Source organism: Ochotona princeps, chromosome 5 (assembly GCF_030435755.1).
Source record: "Ochotona princeps isolate mOchPri1 chromosome 5, mOchPri1.hap1, whole genome shotgun sequence".
NCBI lineage: Eukaryota > Metazoa > Chordata > Mammalia > Lagomorpha > Ochotonidae > Ochotona > Ochotona princeps.
In genome coordinates, this window is record NC_080836.1 from 52,867,102 (window position 1) to 52,888,162 (window position 21,061).

Below are 21,061 nucleotides of genomic sequence, written 5' to 3' on the forward strand. Positions count from 1 at the left end.
TCCCGTGTGTTGGTTTATTCCCCAAATGCCCACAATAACATGGTCTAGACCAAGGCCATGGCTGGGAACCTGGGACTCAGTCAAGGTCTCCCAGGTAGATGGCAAGAATCCAATTGTTTAAAGCGTCACCTGCTGCCATGAAGGTCTGAATTGGTAGGAAGCTGGAACTGGAAACAGAACCCAGACACTCTGAACCAGGTTGCAGGCGTCTTAAGTCCTTTGGTCAAACACCTACGCCCTGCTTCCTTTTTCTTTTTTTTTAATTTTCTTTTTTTGTTTTTTGATGACAAGTTTTTCCCCCCTGAATTATACATGCATTCTATAAAAAAAAATCAAGATAGTATTGAACTCTCTTTGTGTGCGTCTCCTAATTATGCTGCCTCTCTGGTTATGTTGCCATTTTTTAAAGCAGAGGAAGCTGACTAATCTGGGCCCAGTAGCCTGCCTCTTCACCCTGAACCCCTGTGTGTTCTGAGATCGGTGGCTGACAGCAAAGAGGAGACCGACGTTGTCCAGCACATTCCTTTTCCTTTTATCAGTCTCTGGGCATTTGCTGCTGGCCTTGTCGCTTGAGCTTTGGAGTGGATTCAGTTGGCTGGCTCTTTGCTAGTCATAACATATCCCATGCACACCAAATTAATATAATGGAGATACATTTTGCTGGCTATTGAGAAAAATGTCAAGATAACCTAGGGGCATGCAGTTGGTGCAGTGGTTCAGTTTTATTTGGGTACCTGGATCCCTTACCAGAGAGCCTGATTTCACTTCCAGCTTCTCTGCTTCTGGTCCAGCTTCCTACTCATGCGCACAGTGAGAGGCAGCAGCAGCAGCAAGCAGGTGGTGGCCAAGTGCTTGGGTCCCTGCCGCCTGTGTGAAAGCTTGAGTTCTGGGCTTCTGACTTCAGCCTGGGTGAGACCTGCCCATTGCAGGCTTTTGTGATGTAAGCCAGCAGATGAAAGATATCGCCCCACACACCACCCTGTTTTTCAAATGAATGGAAAATAAATAAGAGTTTATTTTAAAAATAAAATCCATACTTTTTGCTTAAGACTGTAATTTTAAGGGTCAGATGATATTAATAACATCAGGCTAAATATTAAATTTCCCATAATTCTGCTTATTTCTAAGAATTAAAACTAAAATCTTATAGGCAAAGATCAAAAAGTAATTAATTTCATGAAAAAAATTAATTCTGTTCTTTTTAATTCCATTAAAAGAAGTTACAGGCATTTAAAAAAAGAAAAAGAAAACGTAAGTTCTAGAGGATACCAGCTTCCAGTAAGGGACTTTCATGTCAAAAGGAACTACATTCTTTCTTTTTTTTTTTTTTTAAGATTTATTTATTTTTATTGGAAAGCCAGATATACAGAAAGAAGGAGTGACAGAGAGGAAGATCTTCCATCTGATGATTCACTCCCTAAGTGGCTGCAACAGCGGAGCTGAGCCAATCCGAATCCAGGAACCTTTTCCAGGTCTCCCACACGAGTGCAGGGTCCTAAGGCTTTGGGCCATCCTCCACTGCTTTCCCAGGTCACAAGCAGGAAGCTGGATGGGAAATGGAGCTGCCAGGATTAGAACCGGCGCCCGTATGGGATCCCTGTGCATTTAAGGCAAGGACTTTAGCTGCCAGGCTACCGCACTAGACCCAAGGAGATACATTCTAACCATACCTGACTCTGCTGGAGCGTCTGAATATGGAGAACGGTTACACATTAAGATTTTCTAGGAGATTGTTTCTCCCAATGAAATTAGGTGCTTTACCGAGTTAGACACTGGGCTAGGCAACAGCTTGGGCTGAACAGCGTTTGACTTAGCTGGCTCACTGGGACCAGTGTCCTGTTTTATCCAGTAGCACAGGAGCCAACATTCTGCTATGAAGAGCCAAAAGGTGCTTGTCTTTGGCTTTGAGGGCCACATCCAGCCTACGCTTCCTTGTTGTCCTTTGTGTCTTAGTTTCCCTTGACTGTTGACTTGTGGAAACCTCACCTTGTGTTGTGCAGCAGGCCATAGTTGGCTGAAGCACATGGATCATCCAGTCAGCACTCATGGTGACTTGGCACCAGGCCACACACACGTGCCTGCAAGTGCTTGCAAATGAATTTCCATGGTCACAGTCCCTACATTTTTTGCACATTTATGTAAGAGAAGACTTTGGAGTCTCATTTTGCACTCCATGAGTCCATTTATAGTCCATGAGTCTGTCTCAAGTCTTGGAATTTCCCATTGTCAGACATTGTAAACCTAAGGACCCAACTGTGAGTTCTTGAAAGAGCTTTCCTTTAGTATCTGTTATTTCATCAATAAAAAGAAACTTGGTGTCCCCTTGTAGAACTCTTTCAGTTGCCTGGGCCTTGGTTACGCCATGTGTTTCCTTAGCTAAAGCATTAGGACAGTCCTTGTGCTAATAAGAGTGTAGCAGCCCCTCCACACGTACACCACACCATGTGGTGACAGGTGACTTCTGCATGTAGAGCTTGGGGCACTGGCCTGTATCTTTTTCTTTTTTTTAAGATTTATTTATTTTATTGGCAAGCCAGGTATACAGAAAGGAGGTGAGACATAGAGGAAGATCTTCTGTCCAGAGATTCATTCCTAAGTGGCCGCAACTGCCAGAGCTGAGCCAATCCAAAGCCAGGAGCCTCCTCAAGGTCTCCCACGTGGGTGCAGGGTCCCAAGGCTTGGGCCATCCCCAACTACTTTTCCAGGCTACAAGCAGGAAGCTGGATGGAAAGCTGGAACGCCGGAATACGAACCATCGCCTATATGGGATGCTGGTGCGCGCAAGGGGAGGACACTAGCCATTAGACTACTGTGCTGGGCCCTATAAATGGCCTGTGCCATTTTAAACGTCATTCCCATTGACCCCTCTCCTTAAGCAGGGTGGTTAACCTTTCAGGAACTGCAAATGTTCCATTTCTTTCGTCTTAAACTTCTGCATTCAAGTGACTCTGCGCCACTTGTTACGTTGTATATTGATGCAGAGTAGTTGTACATATATATATGGGCTGTAGCATGACATGTTAAAGCATGTATGTAATGGGTAATAATCAGGTCAGAGTAACTGGTATCTCCATTACTTCATTTTTATTTGTGTTAGGAACACCTAGATTTTCATCTGCCAGCTACTTTGGAAAATACAATGAATTGTTATCAGCCATAGTTAACCTGCTCAGCTGTAGAACATGGGGAGCTCATGTGTCCTACCGGTCACAGGCGATCCTCTCCCCATTCCCTGGTCCCTGGACCCTTCCTCAGCTCTGGTGGCCACTACTCCCTTCTCTACTTCATGGATATCAGCATTTCAGCTTCCACAGATAGGCGTGAGCAGGTGGCCTCTGTCTTTTTGCATGGGCACCTTCCGAATAGCAGGGCTGAATGCTTTCCTACGTATGGCAGGGTTTCTGTACACATGCTGCCGAAGCTTTCCTTTGCTTGGCTTGATTTTCTCTGACCTGGAGATCTAACTGCTGCTTAGCCATTGTCCCCATAAATTCACTTCAGTGAACCATGCCACAGTCTGGCATTCCTGGCACTGCTGTGGGCTGACACACCACGTGGTGTTCCTCCAAGACCAGCCATGTGTCCCAGCACAGGATTGGGACTGGCAGTTCTGTGCTGGTAGTAGTCTTCCCCAAACTCATGAAAACAGAGTGCTTCCCCCATGCCCCTGCCACTGACTGGGTGCAAGAGGCTTGCAGGGGAACACAGAAGTGCCTCTTGCAGCTTGCTCTGCCTGCAGGCTTCCACTCAGAGAAGTGCGCAGGGGTCCTTTCATCTCCAGCAGCAACTCACAGTTGTATCTGATTCTGCCCCCCTTCCACCATGCTTGTTCCATTTAACCAGTGAAAGGACAAATACAGCAGTGCATCCCGGGACTGTTTAGTTGGAGCAATCTCAATTTTATTTTTAATGAAGCAACCATGACATGTTCCAAGTGTCCATTACTTATGAAAGCAGCAGAAGAGAGTTGTTAGGTGGGGAATGTGTGGCCCATAAACTTTGAAATGGATCCCCATCTTGGAAAATAGTGTGCTCCAGTAGAGTTTAAGATGTCCTGTCAAAAATAGGTTGAGTGGTCAGCACCGCCTGGCTTGTCAGTGGGCACTGGCGTTGGTGTAAAGCACTGCATGGTTCATTAAAAGTCTGCTCTGCTCATGGTAGCTGCCCCCCTGCATTCAGCAGTCCCCCCAGTGTGCAGGAGGACCATAAAGCAGAGCCAGCCCAAAACATGCAGTGTGTATTTGCTATTGTGTTTTTCTATTAAAGAAACAAAAACCTTGTGGGCCCAGTGAGGTAGCCTAGTGGCTAAGGTCCTTGCCTTGCATGTGCCAGGATCCCATATGGATGCCGGTTCATATCTTGCTTGCTCCACTTCCCATCCAGCTCCTGGCTTGTGGCCTGGGAAAGCAGTGGAGGATGGTGCGATGCATTGAAACCCTGCACCCACATGGGAGACCCAAAAGAAGCTCCTGGCTTTGGATTGGCTCAGCTCTGACTGTTGCAGCTACTTGGGGAGTGAAGCAGCAGATGGAAGATCTTTCTCTCTGTCTCTGGTTCTCTCTGTAAAGCTGACTGTCCAATAAATAAATAAATAGGTTTTTTAAAAAGATTTGCTGGGCCCGGCGGTGTGGCCTAGCAGCTAAAGTCCTCACCTTGAAAGCCCCGGGATCCCATATGGGTGCTGGTTCTAATCCCGGCTGCTCCACTTCCCATCCAGCTCCCTGCTTGTGGCCTGGGAAAGCAGTCGAGGACAGCCCAATGCATTGGGACCCTGCACCCGCGTGGGAGACCCGGAGGAGGTTCCTGGTTCCCGGCATCGGATCGGCGCGCATCGGCCCGTTGCGGCTCACTTAGGAATGAATCTCTGGCCTTTAAAGAAAAAAAAGATTTGCTATAAGAATTTATCCGCTACTATTCCTTTGAGAGGCAGAGTTACAGAGAGAAGATCTTCCATCCACTGGTTCACTCCCCACATGGCTGCAACAGCTAGGCAGGAGCCAGGAGCCTGGGGAGTCTTGCAGATCTGCCATGTGGCTGCAGGGATCTAAGTGCTAGGACCATCTTCTGTTGCTTTCTCAAGTGCATTAGCAGAGAGCTGGATTGGGAGTGGAGGAGCCAGAACCTGAACGGGCACTCATGGGGAATGCCTGTGTCCCAAGCAGCAACCTAACTTGGGCCCCTGAAGTTGTTTGTTTCGTAACATGTGTCAAGAATACCCAGCTTTGCCCTGGCTTAAAATAAATGTGCCACAATTGCCAGGGAGGGGTCTCGTGATCCTGTCTTCTAAACCAGTAATCTCTGGGAGGCCGACAAATATTTCTTCATTTTACAAGAATGGAGTTTTTGGATTTTTTTTCCCCTGTCCTCCTATAACTTATGTTGAAAAACCAAACCAAGAGCATCCATTTCATCATGCACAGAATGAAAGAGAAGACTTAAGGACAGCAGCAAGGCCTGAAAGAAGCAGCCTCCTGAGAGCCCTGGGGCGGGCTGCTGCTGAAAAACTAAACTGGGCTGGGGACAGTGTGGACCTTGTCTGTAAGAAGCCTCTGTGCCAAACCCAGCTTGCAATCAGAGGAGCCTCGGAGGCCCTGGCTGTCTGGCTGGCCGGCAGGGCCTGCTGCAGATGCAGCTGGCGCAGGTACTGGCTGCCTCTGTGGTTTGCAGCAGAGGAGGCAAGATGAGCGTGCAACCTGGTCCAAGTTTCTGTTCTATAAACTGGAAATAGAAGTTTGCCTTGAGAGCACTGTTGAGATGTGAGGGCATGTCAGTATAAAGCAAGTAGGAAAATATTTTTAAGGTGAAAGATCACAATAATGTTTGGCCTGCACCCTCGTAACTGATATTTTAAGGCATCATTTAATTTATATTTAGACCTTCAAAGTGACTTCCTCCACTGGTTCACATTTTTGTGCCAGATGCCTAGTGACTGCAGAAAACACTGCAGTCCTGTCTCATACACTTATTTTGTGATGTATCCCCAATCCAGGAGACCTGTTGGGAAGAACTTGTGAGATGTGTTGACGCTGGAATTAAACCCCAGACTGCGTGTGGGCCTCAGGACTTAGCAGTCTCTGCCACCATCCCCGGCTGTGCCACCTCTGTGTTGTAGTAACCTTCTCTCAGCTGTAGTAACCCTTCAAGACACAGAGAGGGAGTCAAATGAAATGGTCCTGTTTTCTCAGGCCTGGGACTCTTTGAGAAGTGTGTATCACTCAGATCTTAACTGGGTTGCGGACATTTTTCAGTGAAATGTTTTGAAACAAAGAACAACAGGGATATTTTTCCTTGTGTCATTTCCCCAAACTTTTGGCTTCAGGTTTTACCTTTGAACACTGAGTCAACATGTGTGTGTGAGCGTGTGTGTGCGCCTGCACATGTGTACACGGTGCAGAGCACCTGCAGGACAAACAGAAGAGGAGGTGCAAGGCCATTCCTCCAAGTGCTTCGGGGTCTGGAGCCTTGGCTTTCTCTGAGGCTGGTTTCTCTGCTGCCACTCTCCTGCGCACTGCCAGCTTCTGTGCCTTTCCTTGCTCGTCAGCTCCCTGCCATCCCCAACCCTGGTAGAGTGGTGACTGCACCAAACGGAGGAGCCTTCTGGCCCTGCCCTCCCGCTGCCCAGGCCCCTCCCGCTGTGGACAGCATGTCAGGGTGACCACATAATCTGTGCTCGCTGTCACCCTTCCATTCCTCCCTCTTTTGCCAGATCATCCTCCTTAGCTCTTCCTAATCACTTGTGTGACTCAAATATAATTCTTCAGCAGCTCTTGTAAAGAAGCACCTTACACGCTTGATTAAAAGGCCAAAGAGGCTTTTTTTTACCTCCTGCTTGAGCAACATCTGCCAGTTGTCTTGATTTTGGAACTGTCGATGTCAGGTTACGGGCTGGTGGGATTTGCTTGAGTTAGGGCATGAGTCCTCCGGCTACCCTCTGACTGACACATGGGTGTTTCTTCTTAGAACAAGGGATATCAACTAAGCTGCTCGTTCTCATCTCACCGCAGCCATGGCTCCCGATGCACAAAGCAATCCACTGCAGTTCCTCCAGCACCCTCTTCCTCTTCCCAGGAATTACATGGGGTTAAGAGTTTGACCTTCATCTGCTACCTGATAACGGAATGTCTTTAGATGAGTTTCTTTAAATTTCTTGAGGCCCATTTTATCACAAATATAAACTGGGGATCTTAGCTATTTAATAGATTTGACCATTAATCATGTATGTATGTCAAGAGGATGTGAAACACAGAAAGCACTTAGTAAATGGTAGTGGCTGTTATTGTTGTGATTAGTACTAATAAAATTAGAATTGTTTTTGCACTTTGCAAGGTATCATTTCGTTGCTTTTCTTATGTCGTTTTATGTTAATGAAGTAACTGAGCATACAGACTTCCATCGTTCAGTGTTTGGAGAGAACCCAGACTCAGCAGCATGTGTGGTGGTAGGGCTGGAGTTTGGGCTTTCCAGCTTCACTGACATCAAGGACTGTCCTGTTCACGCATACAACCAACCTCTGTGTCTGCACGTGGTTTTCACGCTTTAGACCATGTTATGTAGGCCATACGTGAATGAACGTGAATACCTTAGACTGACTCATTGTGGGAGAGATTTCTCAGAAACACAAAACCTAATGTTGTAGTTTTGCAATGACCTACCATTGTTGAACATAGGTTAGGAAGGCTAGCCAGTGGTTTAGATTTAGAGCTCAATTTATTGTTGTTGGGGTTTTATTTTCAACATACCACTATGGAACCAGTAAAAATATTGTTGACTTTCTAGTTGGTATCTCAAAAAGAAATATACTAGAGATTGAAGGGAGGAAGAGTTTGAACTAACAAAATACAAAATTGAATTAGTAGGGATTCATGAAAATCCTAGTATCTTATAAGGTTAAATCATGGGGCTCTGTTGGTTTCATAAATTTTTTTTTAAGCCTGGCTCTAGAAATTGTAACTCCTAAAACAGGTTTTTTATTTATTTTTTAAAAAAGGATAATATAATATTTTAAAGTCCTGTGTATGAATATAAATGTTCTTCCCAACTTTCTACAGTGGCATTGGTTGTATCTGATAATTGGATACAATTAAATGTTATATAAATTTTCAGTAACACGCCAAAAATATAGAGTATAAGAATAAAAATTCCACTTTCTTTTTGTTCCAGGTTCTCTGGGAGATGCTAACAAGGGAGGTCCCCTTTAAAGGTTTGGAAGGATTACAAGTAGCTTGGCTTGTAGTGGAAAAAAACGAGGTAAGACTACGTTTCTCCATTCAGGTACATAGATCAGAAAACAGTATTGGGGTTTTGCAAAAGACTTTTTCATCTTCTTCAAATTGAAAGTAAGTTCACGCTTATGGAAAGATTAGCAGTAGGAGCTAACACAAAGGGTCAAAGTGATGTTATTCCTCATGAATGGACCCTTTACATCTAATTGTTGCAGCTTCACGTCGTGATGCTGTAGATCAAAAATTGTACAAGTACTGTACTAGTTTCTCAGTCTCAATTGTAAAACCTAGGGGTTTGTTCTTAGTGATGAAAGAAGCCATTGCGTCCAAGGTAGGGGAACAGTTTAACTCCATCTCCTGCGTTTAGGACATCTTTTTTACTGGCCGGGAGTTGATATATCTGTAAGAGACCTTCAGCTACTTCAACTTACCTCTCCCAGCAGGAGTCACTATAGTACAAGAAACTGTCGCTTAGATGAGAATTTCAAAAATAAAAGAAGAAAAAATAGTTTCAAAAAAGGGGAAAATGACAGTTTTGCCACCTACGTTGAACACTACATTGAAGATGAGCTCCTCTCTGGAATTGGCGAGGCAGTGGCGTAACTGTTCGCTTCTTCATGCAGAGCCTTTCCATTTCAAAAGAACTTCAGTGGCGTAAACACCGTTGGTGCTGTGTCCCCAGCCTCGCTTTTCTTCTTCCCACAAATTGAGGCTTTCAGTTAGTTGGACCTATGAGCCTACATCAGAGAACGTGGCACATTCATATCAAAGAGAGCAACTACATTTTGAAAGGTTTAAAATTGTGACTGAAACGCACAGCCATGGAAATTCTCAGCATAAGGACGAAGCATCCCTATCGAGGTATGAGGAGAACTTAGAGCCCGTAATGGGAGCGTGCAGTTGCCTTTGCGACAGGAAACCGCTCTCTTTCACAACACTTGTTCGTTTCCAGATCATGCCTGAGCCCTGCAGAAAGACTAACAGTGCAACATCAGATTATAAAATAATTTGAAGAAAGATGAATAGGTAAAGATACCCCTTTTTAATGCCTTAAAAGAATGGGAAGGATCCATTCCCCCAATCTGAGTGCAGGAACAAACTGGATTAGGTAAAAAGCTGCCGTTGACCAGGAGCCCAAGTTTCCATCTTTTAGATCACATAATCCATCCTTACCGTGCTTGTTTGTCCTCCTGATGCTTCGGGGATGGAGGAGACGTTGGTGGTGGTTGAAGCTGCTGGGAGGGAGCTGCCAGTTTAAGAAATGGAAAAGGGTCATGCGCAGGAACATGCCTTCTCCATGGCCTCATGTTTAATTGGACTGAGAGTCACTCCTGGCACGCTGTTAAATAAGGCCTCCTCCATGGGATCACTTTTTATGATGGGAGGACCCCCTGGTTTCCATTTTATTTTCTGTCACCAGTGAGGTGAAGAGATGTTTGGACCTGGGTTTATAAAGGAGAGTTAGAAATGACGGTCCTCATGTGGACTCTGAGCAGAATGCTCCGTGTAACCTCTTCTTGCTGTGCTGATCCAAGATCAACTAGGAGGACAGTTGGCTTTGTAAAGCCAATGGGACCCTCCAAATAGACATTTGACAGAGTAATTAATAGTTTAGAATTAGATTGTATCCAAAGGCTAGCAGGAATCATATTTTTAAATGCCTACATTGATGTAACAAGTGACATTTTCTGTACGATCCAGTACAGTCACGCTGTAATATCTACAGCTGAATATTAGGATTACCTTTTCCTTTTAACTTGTTAAACTGAAATAGAAACAGGCCCACAGAAATTTGCAAAATATTTTGGAGAATCCTGTGGATGCTTCACCCGGCCTGCTGAACTGGTACCATGCTATGTGAGTGCTATACAGGCCTCAGCCCGGGGCAGTAGCGTGGAACAGCATTCCCAGCTAGGCAATGAATTTACATGGTTTCAACATTTAGGATCGTGCTTTACATCTATGGAAAGAGCCATACTTTCTAAAAATTGTTTCTGAAGGTCTTTGTTCCTAAACCCTTACTAGTGAAATGAGACCTTTACACACTCATTGTCTTTATCTAATACTGTATCTCAATCAAAAGTAGATGCATACAGCACTGGTAATCTTTACAAAATAAGCAATGAGCTATTACCAGCAAACTTTTTATGTGATAGATGTGCCTCTTTGCTCTCTTCACTGCCAGGAAACTTACCTGGAGCCTTTCGGAATATTCTGGCAATATAATCTCTGTTTATTATGAGCCCTAAATCCTTACACAAGATAAGTTTCATTTTGATAAGCATAGAAAGTGTCACAAAGTTTAACCTACTGCTCTTGACTATATTTTAGAAAATGACAACCTGCAAGTAATTTTCGTGTTATGTGGAAAATGATGCAAAAAAGAATATGATCTTTTAAAAATACTTGATTCATTGAGAAGTATTTTATTGTAAATATGAAGCTTTTTGTCTAAAGCATTATGATTTAAGTAGTATTGCAAACCTGTTGAGATCTGGTTATTTCAGAATGTTTTAATGCAGTAGGAATGCTCACTGTTATATAATAGGGACTTAAATACTTAAGACTTAAGTCCCTATTATATAACACCAAATTAATTCCTTGCATAAAGTATCTAAATCTAGATTGAACTGATATGTAACCATGTCAGATTATTTTAAATAGATGTCTCTTGATATGATATCTCACTTTTGACTTCTAAAAAAGTTTTCCAATAAGACAAGATGTCATAAATGACCATTCATATTCAATCTGTCCCTATTTCAGTATTTGGGAAGATGAGAAAACGGAATTATATGAAAGAGTGTTACCCTTTACAAAAGCTCATTATTTTTAATTATACATGGTGAACATTCAGTTGTGCGATTTGCAATTACGATCTGCTTTATTAGTTTATAACTCCCAATCATCTTCTATGTTAAAAAAGTAAACACCTCATTTTTCTTTTGACCTTCATTAAAAGGCTTCCAGTTCACATTACAGGAAAGTGATAGCCAAGCTAACACATCTTGTTCTGTTCTGTAAAGTCACAAGACACTACAAGTTAAATAGTGCCTTTAATTTGGAGTGGATTGTTTTGATTCTGCACTTGCTTGTGTTTTTGGTCTTAGGATTTATAGATGGTCAGTTTTCTGGCCAAGGCAACTGTTTTTATAGTCTTACATGCAGCCTCCCCTAAATCCAACTTTAAAACTCAGTGTTAACTTTTTTATTTGCAAAGCGTCTTTGGCAGGCACTCCTGAGGAGTAAGTCTTCTCAGTACCTCTTAGGATAGCAGCTCTTAACTCACCATGCAGTGTCCTCACTACACCAGCACTGTTAATCCCCCTGCACATCCCTGAAGGAAGTTCAGAGGTAACGTGACCTCTCTACACATCAGTAAGTGCTGCAGCTGTAAGCAACATCAGGGAGGGGTTTACCGAAACATGTTGCGCAGTGCCTGTGCTCTGGGAGAAGCACGCTGCAGGAGATGGTGCGTCAGTCGTAGATGCTTAGTCCTCTAGGCAGGCACAGTCAACAGCTGCAAACACAGTCTGATTGAGCTGCCTTGGGTTGATGGTTCCAGCACCAACAATAGTACTTTCATCAGTGGCATTTTCCAAGTAGCTTGGTGCAGTTGTAACAAATGTAAAGGTCAGTCAGCCTTGGATCTATTTAGTTGTTGCATGCTTGGGAAGTTCAACATATTTCGAAACTGTTGAAAAAGTATTTTGTGTTATTTGTGGATCAGTGTTAGATTATAAGCCCAGAAAATTCCGAACATCAACTTTTGCTTATTTTATTTCTGCGAATGCACAATGGGGGATTTGATTGGATCAGGAACAACAATTTTTGATCACAGAGAACTTCACTTACAAAAGGATATCTAGATTCCCAGCCTTCCTTCCTCAACTGCCAGTTTCAGCCATCATCCTTAAAACAAAAACTTCTCTGCAGGAAAAGAGAGCATTCCATGTTTTGTGGGTTTGTGTTGTTGTTATTGTTTGTTTTGTTTGTTTGTTGAGAATGCCTGCTGTTGACTGTTAGACCAGGCCTGGTCCCCAGATTCTAACACAGGTGCTGTCGTCCTCACTGTGTAAGTATAGAGATTGAAACAGCCATGACAAGTCATCTATCCAGAATGTCCAGTTTACTCACCAGAAAACCTGGTTCTTCAGAGTCATGTCTGTGGTGTGTGCTGATGATGATCTCAGCATCATATACCTATTAGAGCTAAACCAGTTCCCTAGATACCTGGCCTGTTGGCATTTATCATGAGTTGCTTATAAAAGTACAGTGATAAATTTGTGGTTAAGTTCCATCTTGCCCTTCTCCTACAAAGGTTTCTTTTAGATTTGATTGTATGTCTTGTTGCATTTCTGATGAACCTGACTTCTCTATCTGCCATGATTGTTCATTGAAAGAAAAGAGGAGTCTTTAGATATTGGATTTTAACAAGTCTAAGCCTAAATGCCCTCCTGACATATCAGTGGAAGCTCTAAGTTGCATATTGTGCTTCTGCTCTTAAATTTACTCTTTCATTAACAAAGACCCCCTCAAATATGTTTGCTTGACTTCATGACTAAATCCTTGTGTTTTGTTGTTTGTTTTCCCTCCCTCTTTTGTAGAGATTAACCATTCCAAGCAGTTGCCCCAGAAGTTTTGCTGAGCTGTTGCACCAGTGTTGGGAAGCTGATGCCAAGGTATGTAGACAGATCTTGGGGATGGAGGGTGATCTACAACAAGTCCGCTTGTTGACTTTCAGTTTTTACCTCTCGGGGGAGAAAAGTGCATAACAGTGCAAGCTGAATAGCAGTGTGAAGGCTCCGTTGACATCTGCACATGTGCGTCTCTGGAGACTCTGTTGATTCCTCCTTCACAGCGTTCGAAGGCATTCTTGACCCAGTAAAAACAGTTTTGTTGTTCTGTTTTTAATTTTCGGTCAAAACCATTGCACCTTTATGTTGCAAAAATGACCTTACACACAGTACTTATATGGCAGGCAGTGTTCCAAAAGCTTTCCCTATTAGCTCATTGATTCCTCAGATGTTGAAATAGGTAGTTACTACACTCATCTTAATAGAAGAAAATCCAAGGCACACAGAGGCTAAGCAATGAATGAAGGCCACATGGCTCGTAAATGGTGGGGCTGGACCTGAACCCGGGCAAGTCGTGCTCCTGCCGTCCACACTCCATTGCCTTTCTAAGCCAAGATCAGGCAGAAGCAACACTTCTAGGAAATCTTGTTGCATCCTCCCTGTCCAGTTACAGTGAGATTTTTGAGCTATCGCAGTAGAGTTGGAGAAATTCCAACACTTAAGCTTTCATGTGGTTATCACATTTGAGCATGAATGGCCCATTTCCTTTCCCCACAAAGATCATTTTAAAAAGACTTGCATACATACGGAAATATTTACAGATAAAATGATAGGGTAGTCTTGGATCCACTTCAAAATAAAGTGAAGGGAAATGCATGATGGTACAGATTAAACAAGATAGGCCGTGGTAATTTCTGAAGCTGAGTGATAGGTATAGAGAAGAGCACTGTGTTTTCTCTCCACTTTGTTTGGAATTTTCCTTAATAAAAAGTTATCACAATAAGAAGTATTCTCACAAATTAAACATTGGACTAAGCAATTACACACAAGAACCAAAATTTGTATCACTCAGAGTTATCCAGTTTTTCGTGGAGTTAAAGGAACTACAACTGACCTTTTAAAATAGAGAGCAGAGAGAGATACTGCAGAACAGAATTTCTTCCTTAAATTGATCTTAGTTCTAAACCTTGACGCCCATGAAGAATGGACAATGATAACATTTAGTCTGCTCTTGTTTCTTGTACTCAGAAATTAATGGTGAAGAATAGGACAGTGTTAGCATAACTGAATTTTCTATTGCTTCATTGTATCCAGTGAGACTGTGTTTGGTTCCCAGTATGTTGTTCTGTGCTGAAGCATGAAGAATTGGTAATACAGCCAATAGGCCCAGCAAAGGGCATGTGCAGGGACCCCTGCACGTCATCCTACATGCCCTGCCATGGCCGGGAGGAGCTTGTCGCTATCCTCTCCAGCTGTGTATTTTTGCCTTTGCACTGATAACCTGTACCCTCAAACTTTGCCTTCACTCCTGTTGTCAGAAAGTTGAGTGCTATGTTTACTTGGAATTATTTATTGATTTTGCTTGAGCGCAGAGAGGGAAACACACAGAGCAGCTATCCATTAGTTTCATTCTCGAATACCCACAACAGTCAAACCCAGCCCAGGATCCGGGCACTCCATCTACATCTCCAGGATGGGTGGGAAGGCCAGCTGCTGCCTCCCAAGGGGTGCATTAGCAGGAAATGGAATTGAGGCGTGGAACTTGACATCTCAGACAGCAGCTTGCCTGCTCAGCTACACAACCACCCCTTAATTTAAAAAAAGTATTTGCATATTTACTTGAAAGGCAGATTACATGGAAAGAAGGAGAAACAGACTTCCATCTACTGGTTCATTGCACCCCCCAACAACCAGGGCTGGGCCAGGCCAATGTCAAGAACTGAGAACTTCTTCCAGGTCTCCCACTCGGGTCTCTGATATGGGTCGCAAGAATGCAAGCACTTGGCACATCTTTCACTGCTTTTTCCCAGGCCATGAGCTGGATCTGAAGTGGAGCAGCTGGGACTCCAACCAGCACCCATGCGGCATGTTGGTGTCTCAGGCAGCAGCTTTACGCACTGTGGCAGTGCACTGGCCCCTTAATGTTTTTATTTTTAAAATTTCACATGATTTTTAACTGCATTAGTTTTCTTAAATTTAGGATTGTTATTATTTTTGCTAGGGAAAAATCACATCTGTCCTACCCTCCTTTTTTTTTTAAGATCCTATTTTTAGTGTGGGATTTGCAGAGTGTGGGATTTTTAAGCATTAAAGGGAAATGCCTGCACTTTATGACTAATCCAGTAGAAACTGTAAGCAGATGTTTGCCGACTTGCTTTAACACATTTAATTTACATTGTTAAAACAGCATCCTACTACCCCACTCTTGCTGCCCATCTTATGTCCAGTGTGATATATGAAGTAACTTGATATTGTTTTCTTTTCTCTGATAGAAATTTTGCCTGAAATCATTTGCAATGAATTATATTAATACAGTTATACCTCTGTAACTAATTATATTTCAATGTGAAAAGCAGGTGTTGAATTTCTTAATTGGGAGCTTGGTACTACGTGCATTAAAATTCCGAGAATATCCATTTGTGGTACATTGAATTAAAGTGTAAACACCTCACACAGCAAGAACATCAAGCTCGGTGTTAAGGCCGTGGGGTTGGCATGTCCTTAACATCCTGTAGGCTGGCCCTTCTTTAATGCCAGAGGCATCTTATGGTGTAGCAATGTAACATAGAAAGATTGATTTTTCATTTTCTACATTTCCTAAATTCGTTATACATGTGGCTGTACACTTAGCAATAGCCAGTACTTCTAACCCTCAGTGCTCATGTCGTCCTCTCACAACTCCTCCTGCCCTCCATCCCTCGTTCCCCCAACCCACCTCACTTCCCAGCTTCTGCTCGCCCTCCTCCTACCGTTTGCCCCTGGTCACTTCACTGTCAAACCTTGCTTGGTTGTTCTTTTGACACACTGTTAAGGTGCCTCTTCTTGCTAAATGCGTTGCTGGCTCTCCAGGGGCATAGAACTCCTTCTGACTTACGTCTGCATCCCCATCACAACTTACATCAGGTTAGCAAGTAGATGCCCAGTTTGGTGTCATCTAAAGTGGTGGGAAGAAAGCTAAAGGTGCTGCAAAGCCCATTTTAGTTCTCTGCCGAAAGATATGTATTAGTTCTACCAGAAGTGGCTCCTAGGCCCAGGCACATGCATAGAGCAGCAGTTGATTGAATAATTAGTTTTTTGTTTTTTTTTTTTAACCAATCCTCAAGCATTAGGGTGTTAGGGTCTAGATTAAAGTGCTTAAGCTGCCAGGGGAGCTGCTGTTCTTTCTGGGTGAAGAAGGGGAGGCAGGTGTGCAAGCAGGGTGACGTGGGGAAATGATGGTCATCCCAGTGGCTTACACTGGGCACTCACCACATCTTACTGAAGAGAAGGAAGAAAGTTTTGTTTCAGGCCCGAAAGTGACACAACTGCATAAGGAAATAATAGTTACAACCATGTGTTCGTTGCGTTGGCAGCCATATGTGGGTCTTCCTCTCGGGGACACAGAGCATTGAAGAGGGTGTGAACACACAGCTTGTCTGTGACCTGCTTCCTATGGGAAGCTGGCCAGCTCATGCTTTCCTGGGAACATCTGTAAGTTCCTATCTGAAAATGAAGGTTACAGAGAAAAGAGTATATGCAGAAGCCTTAAAAATAGGCCTTGTGATTTTTTTATTTTTCAATAAGCAGGGCCTATATCATACCTGAAAGAACCCGAGGCCCTGCAGAGGCAGCTCCCAGGACCTAGAGCAGCAGTGTGCTGTGCAGCCAGCGGGGCCAGGGGAATGCCGTCCCCACCGAGCCCGCATGGCTCTGACTGTTGAACGTGCAAGCTGGCCGTTTCTGTCTAAGCACAGATCCTGCCTGGAAAATTAGGATTTTCCTAGGCATACTTGTCATTCGGTTATGTAAGAGTTTCACTTGGTTAAAAAAAAAAAAAGATTAAAAGTATTATTCTTAAAAAATTTGTGAGCTCCTCCTGCTGCTTCTCCTTGCAAAATGAAAAATCCTTTTTATTTGTTATATAGTGAGTCCCTGTACAAAGAATTAATTTTCTTGTCTTTTAAAACCTGACACTTGGTGGTGGAAATTAAGAGAGACACTAAGAAGACAGACTATTTTTCGAGTTTCCTGCTGAAGGCATTTTTCTCTTTCCTTACTAGAAAGCTGAATGTACGTCAGTGGGATTGAGGTACTAATGCCCTCTTTTTAAAACACAAACACTTCCATGCAAGTATGTGCCCTGAAAGGAGAATAATGGTGACTGAACTCAATAAGTATCTCATTTTTTTATATTTCTGAGAAATGGAAAAAAATTGCTTTTCCTCCTAGTGTAGCAAGTCCTCTAGTCCTGAGAGCAAGCTACCTCAACGTTGTTCGTTCTTGTTTTTGTGCTCCTAAATTAAAATGCATGTTTAATTGCTGCAACTGTAATTTGTTCAGCAATGGTATAATTACGAGGTGTGATGAAGAGAGACTATGCATCATCCTTTTATTCTCTTTCTCCATTTTTGTTTTAACCTTTTGTCTGAACCTTGGCTGGAGGCTCGGGAGAGAGACGAGTGCAGCTACTGTGAGATAAAGAAATGACGCTACCCGCTGCTTGCCCGTCCTGCGTCTCCAGGGATCGCGGCTCAGGCTCGCATTCCAACATGGCATAAACAGTGACACTAGGATGACTTCAACATTGGAGGATCTTTTCTTTCTGACCCCCTGCAATTAGGAAGATGGGGACATTTTATTTAAAAAAGAATCAATCTGGAATCAGATTTTATTCTGATAATATTATATTTTAAGAATTCCAAACACTGAAAAGAGTTAAAAGAATTGCATAGCAAGCAGTAACATACCTCCCAGACTACCATTAGATTTTAATAGTTCTATTGTATAAATAGATGTTCTTCAGGTCTTTTTCCTTTTAAGAGCCCTTAATTGTGCTGCAAGGAGAATGTGTAGCTGCAGAAAAACTAGTCTCCCGACCTTAGACCACATGATAGAAATACAACATCTGAATGTTGTCTCTTTCTTTTTTTGAAATTTTATTTGCTTTTATTTCATTTAAAATGCAGTTAAACAGGAAGAGAAAGAGAGAGATCTTCCATCCAGCGATTCCCTCCCTAAAATGCCTGGAGCAGCGGCATCTGAGCCAGGGCCTAGTGAAAAGTCTGGAATTCAATCAGGTGTCCCACAGGGGTGGCAGGGGCTGTGCCCTGCTGCTTTCCAGGGTGTGCGTGTTCTTCAGGAACCTGGAATGCGGGAATCAGGTTCCTAACTGCACGCACCCTGGACGCTGCACCCTGCATTATTTTGCTTGGATAGGTTGAGCTGCTACTACCTATGCTGTGGACACCTGCATTTACTGTGACAGGTCCCCTCACTTCCTGGCCAGCGTGTGACTCCTTTTTCCTTTTTCAGAAACGGCCATCGTTCAAGCAGATCATTTCCATCCTGGAATCCATGTGCAATGACACGAGCCTTCCTGACCAGTGTAACTCGTTCCTGCATAACAAGGCCGAGTGGAGGTGGGTAGCCCTGGCTCTGACTTCACAGAGGCCTGGATGACATTTCTGATGGCCAAGTTCAGCTTTAGGGAAAACAAACAAAATACACATTTTCTCAAGCCTTCGGAGACCTAGTGAATCTTGCACCTCATAAATGAGCGAAAGGGAGGCTTCTCTGAGCTGCTTGCCTACTTGCCTCCCTAAGCATTTGGAAAGAATTCTGGAAGCCTGTCTTCTGAGACAGCAAATGCTCAGCAGACAGTGTCTGCATCCACTGTGTGTTAGGAGCTCTGATTGCTGGCCAGCCAACAAATGAAAACCCTGTTAGCCTTGACATTTGCTGAGGTGTCTTACCTGCTGGTGGAGGGCACAAGGAGACTGACCGCAGAAGACTTTTAGAAGGAAACTTTGAATGTCATAAATCCTGTTAAATTTTGTGAAACAAACTTTGTAATGAGAGAATTGCATTGTGTGAGTGGAAAAGCAAGCCCAGGATAAACCATCTGAGCCAGGTCACATGACGTGTGCGTATAAATAGCGCGGTGTTTGGGAGCCGGCACTGTTCCTGCCCTGAGTCAGCAGAGGTTGAAGTAACCTCCTCCCTGCTCCGGCCGTCGTGGCAGTAACATGACGCCCTACGCCATCTGCCGATGCCGACGGAGCACTGCACTGAAAGCCGCTGGGTGGTTGACTCCTGTCCTCAGCCATGACCTTTCTGTTTGGTACTTTATGGTCACATTATTTATTCTTATCTCTCTGAAAGATCTCTCCAGGGCCAGTGACTTAAGTGAATTTTTACTTGGGGATGCAAAAGCAGTACTGTGGACTTGAGAGTTTTTTTCTGGACTGAAATAACTTAAAAAAAAAAAAAAACAGCCAACAACACATGGTATGGCACTTGTTTCCCACAATAAGAGATCAGTGACCTTATAAGTAGATCACTCCCCATCCGAACCCCTTATGTGGCTTCCAGTTACCCATGAGGTGAAGGACAAAATCCTCAACAAGCCTTTGGGGACTGCCCGGGTCCCTCCATGTTCTGGTCCCACTAACCTTGGATTAAGAGCCTGATGCTGCTTTTCACCTTGCTGCTCCCTCTGCAGAGGCATGGCTGTCATTCCCTCGGAGTGGAGGTGAAGGTAGGGATCGCAAGTGCAGCTTCCCCTCTTTAAAGCCCACCCCCATTCGGCTGAGCTGCACCCCAGCAGGTCAAGTCCCACCTTACCCACTAGCACTCAGAGCATCTGCTTCGCAACCCGACCTTGGCAGCTGTGACGATTCAGAAGCTCGGCTGTGCGTGGTTGTTCACTGCGTGTGGCCCTGTAGCTGGGGGACAGCTGTGGCTCAGTCTTTGAAGACAGAAGAGAATACCTTGTAGGTAATGACTGAAAGTACCGTGTCACACCACAGGACAGAAACATGTAGGCTCATTGGTTTGCCACTTCAACCATGCTTCTTGTATTTGTTCAATATCCATTTGCTCCTGCCAGTGCAGGAACAGCGAGTGCCATACCAGGTGCTGGCTGGCAGCGATGAGTGTGGGCTGCTCCTCAGAAGGAGCGTCCAGAGATACACTGCCGAACAGGAAGACACAAATAACTGACAGCAGTGTGGCCAAGAAGGACCAGACGGCCTGAGGACACAGACCCACGCCACCTGATCCCAGCTGAGGCTATTGGGAAAAGGATTCCCTGAGGAAGTGCTATTTGATCTGTTATCCAAAGGATTAGCGGGACTTCAACAGGAAAATTAATACCCTTGCTACAGGGACTCTCTTTAAGTATGTCAACAAAGTCATTAGGGAGGAGGAAAGTTGGTTGCTGTCTGTGTAAACATTGTAAAACATCCATGTGACCACAAGCAGCACCCTTGCTACTTAAATTTCCCTGACAGATGACACGTCCTGTTGCAACTCTTCTCCATGTAAGATCATCCACCAATGTTGTGATCTCAGGACTCCTTTAAGAACTTGTGTCACAGTGACTTAAATCTGCCAGTATTTATTACACTCAAAATTAGAATCGGGGGGGGGGGGCAAAAAGCTTTAGATTTGTCTTGATTCATTTTTTTAAATTAAAAGCAACCAGTAATGAATCTTGCTTTTGCCTTCAGTTTGTGACGCTTCCACATGTCAGGAAGCTTGTGGAAAACCATCCACTTGCAGAAGGATGAGAGTAGGAAAGGCTAATCTTGCCCAGCGCTATTCTGTTAACTCTGAGAATCTTGAAAAGGTCTCTGGAGTCCCCAGGGCAACACTGAAAGCTACTGCTGTAGACAAAGGGGTTCTGCATTTTAAGTAACATTTTAGGGGGTGTGAGTTGTGGCACATCTGAAGCCATTGCTTCAGACGCATCTGCGTTGGAGGTCCTGGCTGGCCTGGAGCTCTAGCTACTCCAGACTTCCAGTTCAGCTTCCTGAAACAGGCACATGGGAAATAACAGATGATGTTCAAGTACTGGACTCCGTATCACCCACATGGGAGATGCATGATGGAATTCTTGGATCCTTGCTTGGGCCTGACCTCTACCCCTGGCTTATATGGGCATGTGGGAAGTGAATCCATGGATAAAAAGATCTCTCATTGCTTTTCAAATAAATAAATCTCTAAAAATAGAAAATAAAGTAACTTTTTAATGTAACACTGTGCTAAAGGACATGACCTTAA

The 21,061-nt window shown here is 43.9% G+C and overlaps 1 protein-coding gene across 3 annotated transcripts in view; it reads left to right on the top strand.

Annotated features, from left to right (window-relative positions):
* The window catches only part of MAP3K20 (mitogen-activated protein kinase kinase kinase 20), a 166,423-nt gene that overhangs the window by 89,560 nt on the left and 55,802 nt on the right, over positions 1-21,061 (top strand). For all 3 annotated transcript variants that reach the window (XM_058664646.1, XM_004577056.3, XM_036493009.2), the window contains exons 8-10: positions 8,161-8,247; positions 12,830-12,904; positions 18,311-18,417. In XM_058664646.1, coding sequence (XP_058520629.1) covers positions 8,161-8,247; positions 12,830-12,904; positions 18,311-18,417 — 269 coding nt within the window. The remainder of the gene's footprint in view (positions 1-8,160; positions 8,248-12,829; positions 12,905-18,310; positions 18,418-21,061) is intronic.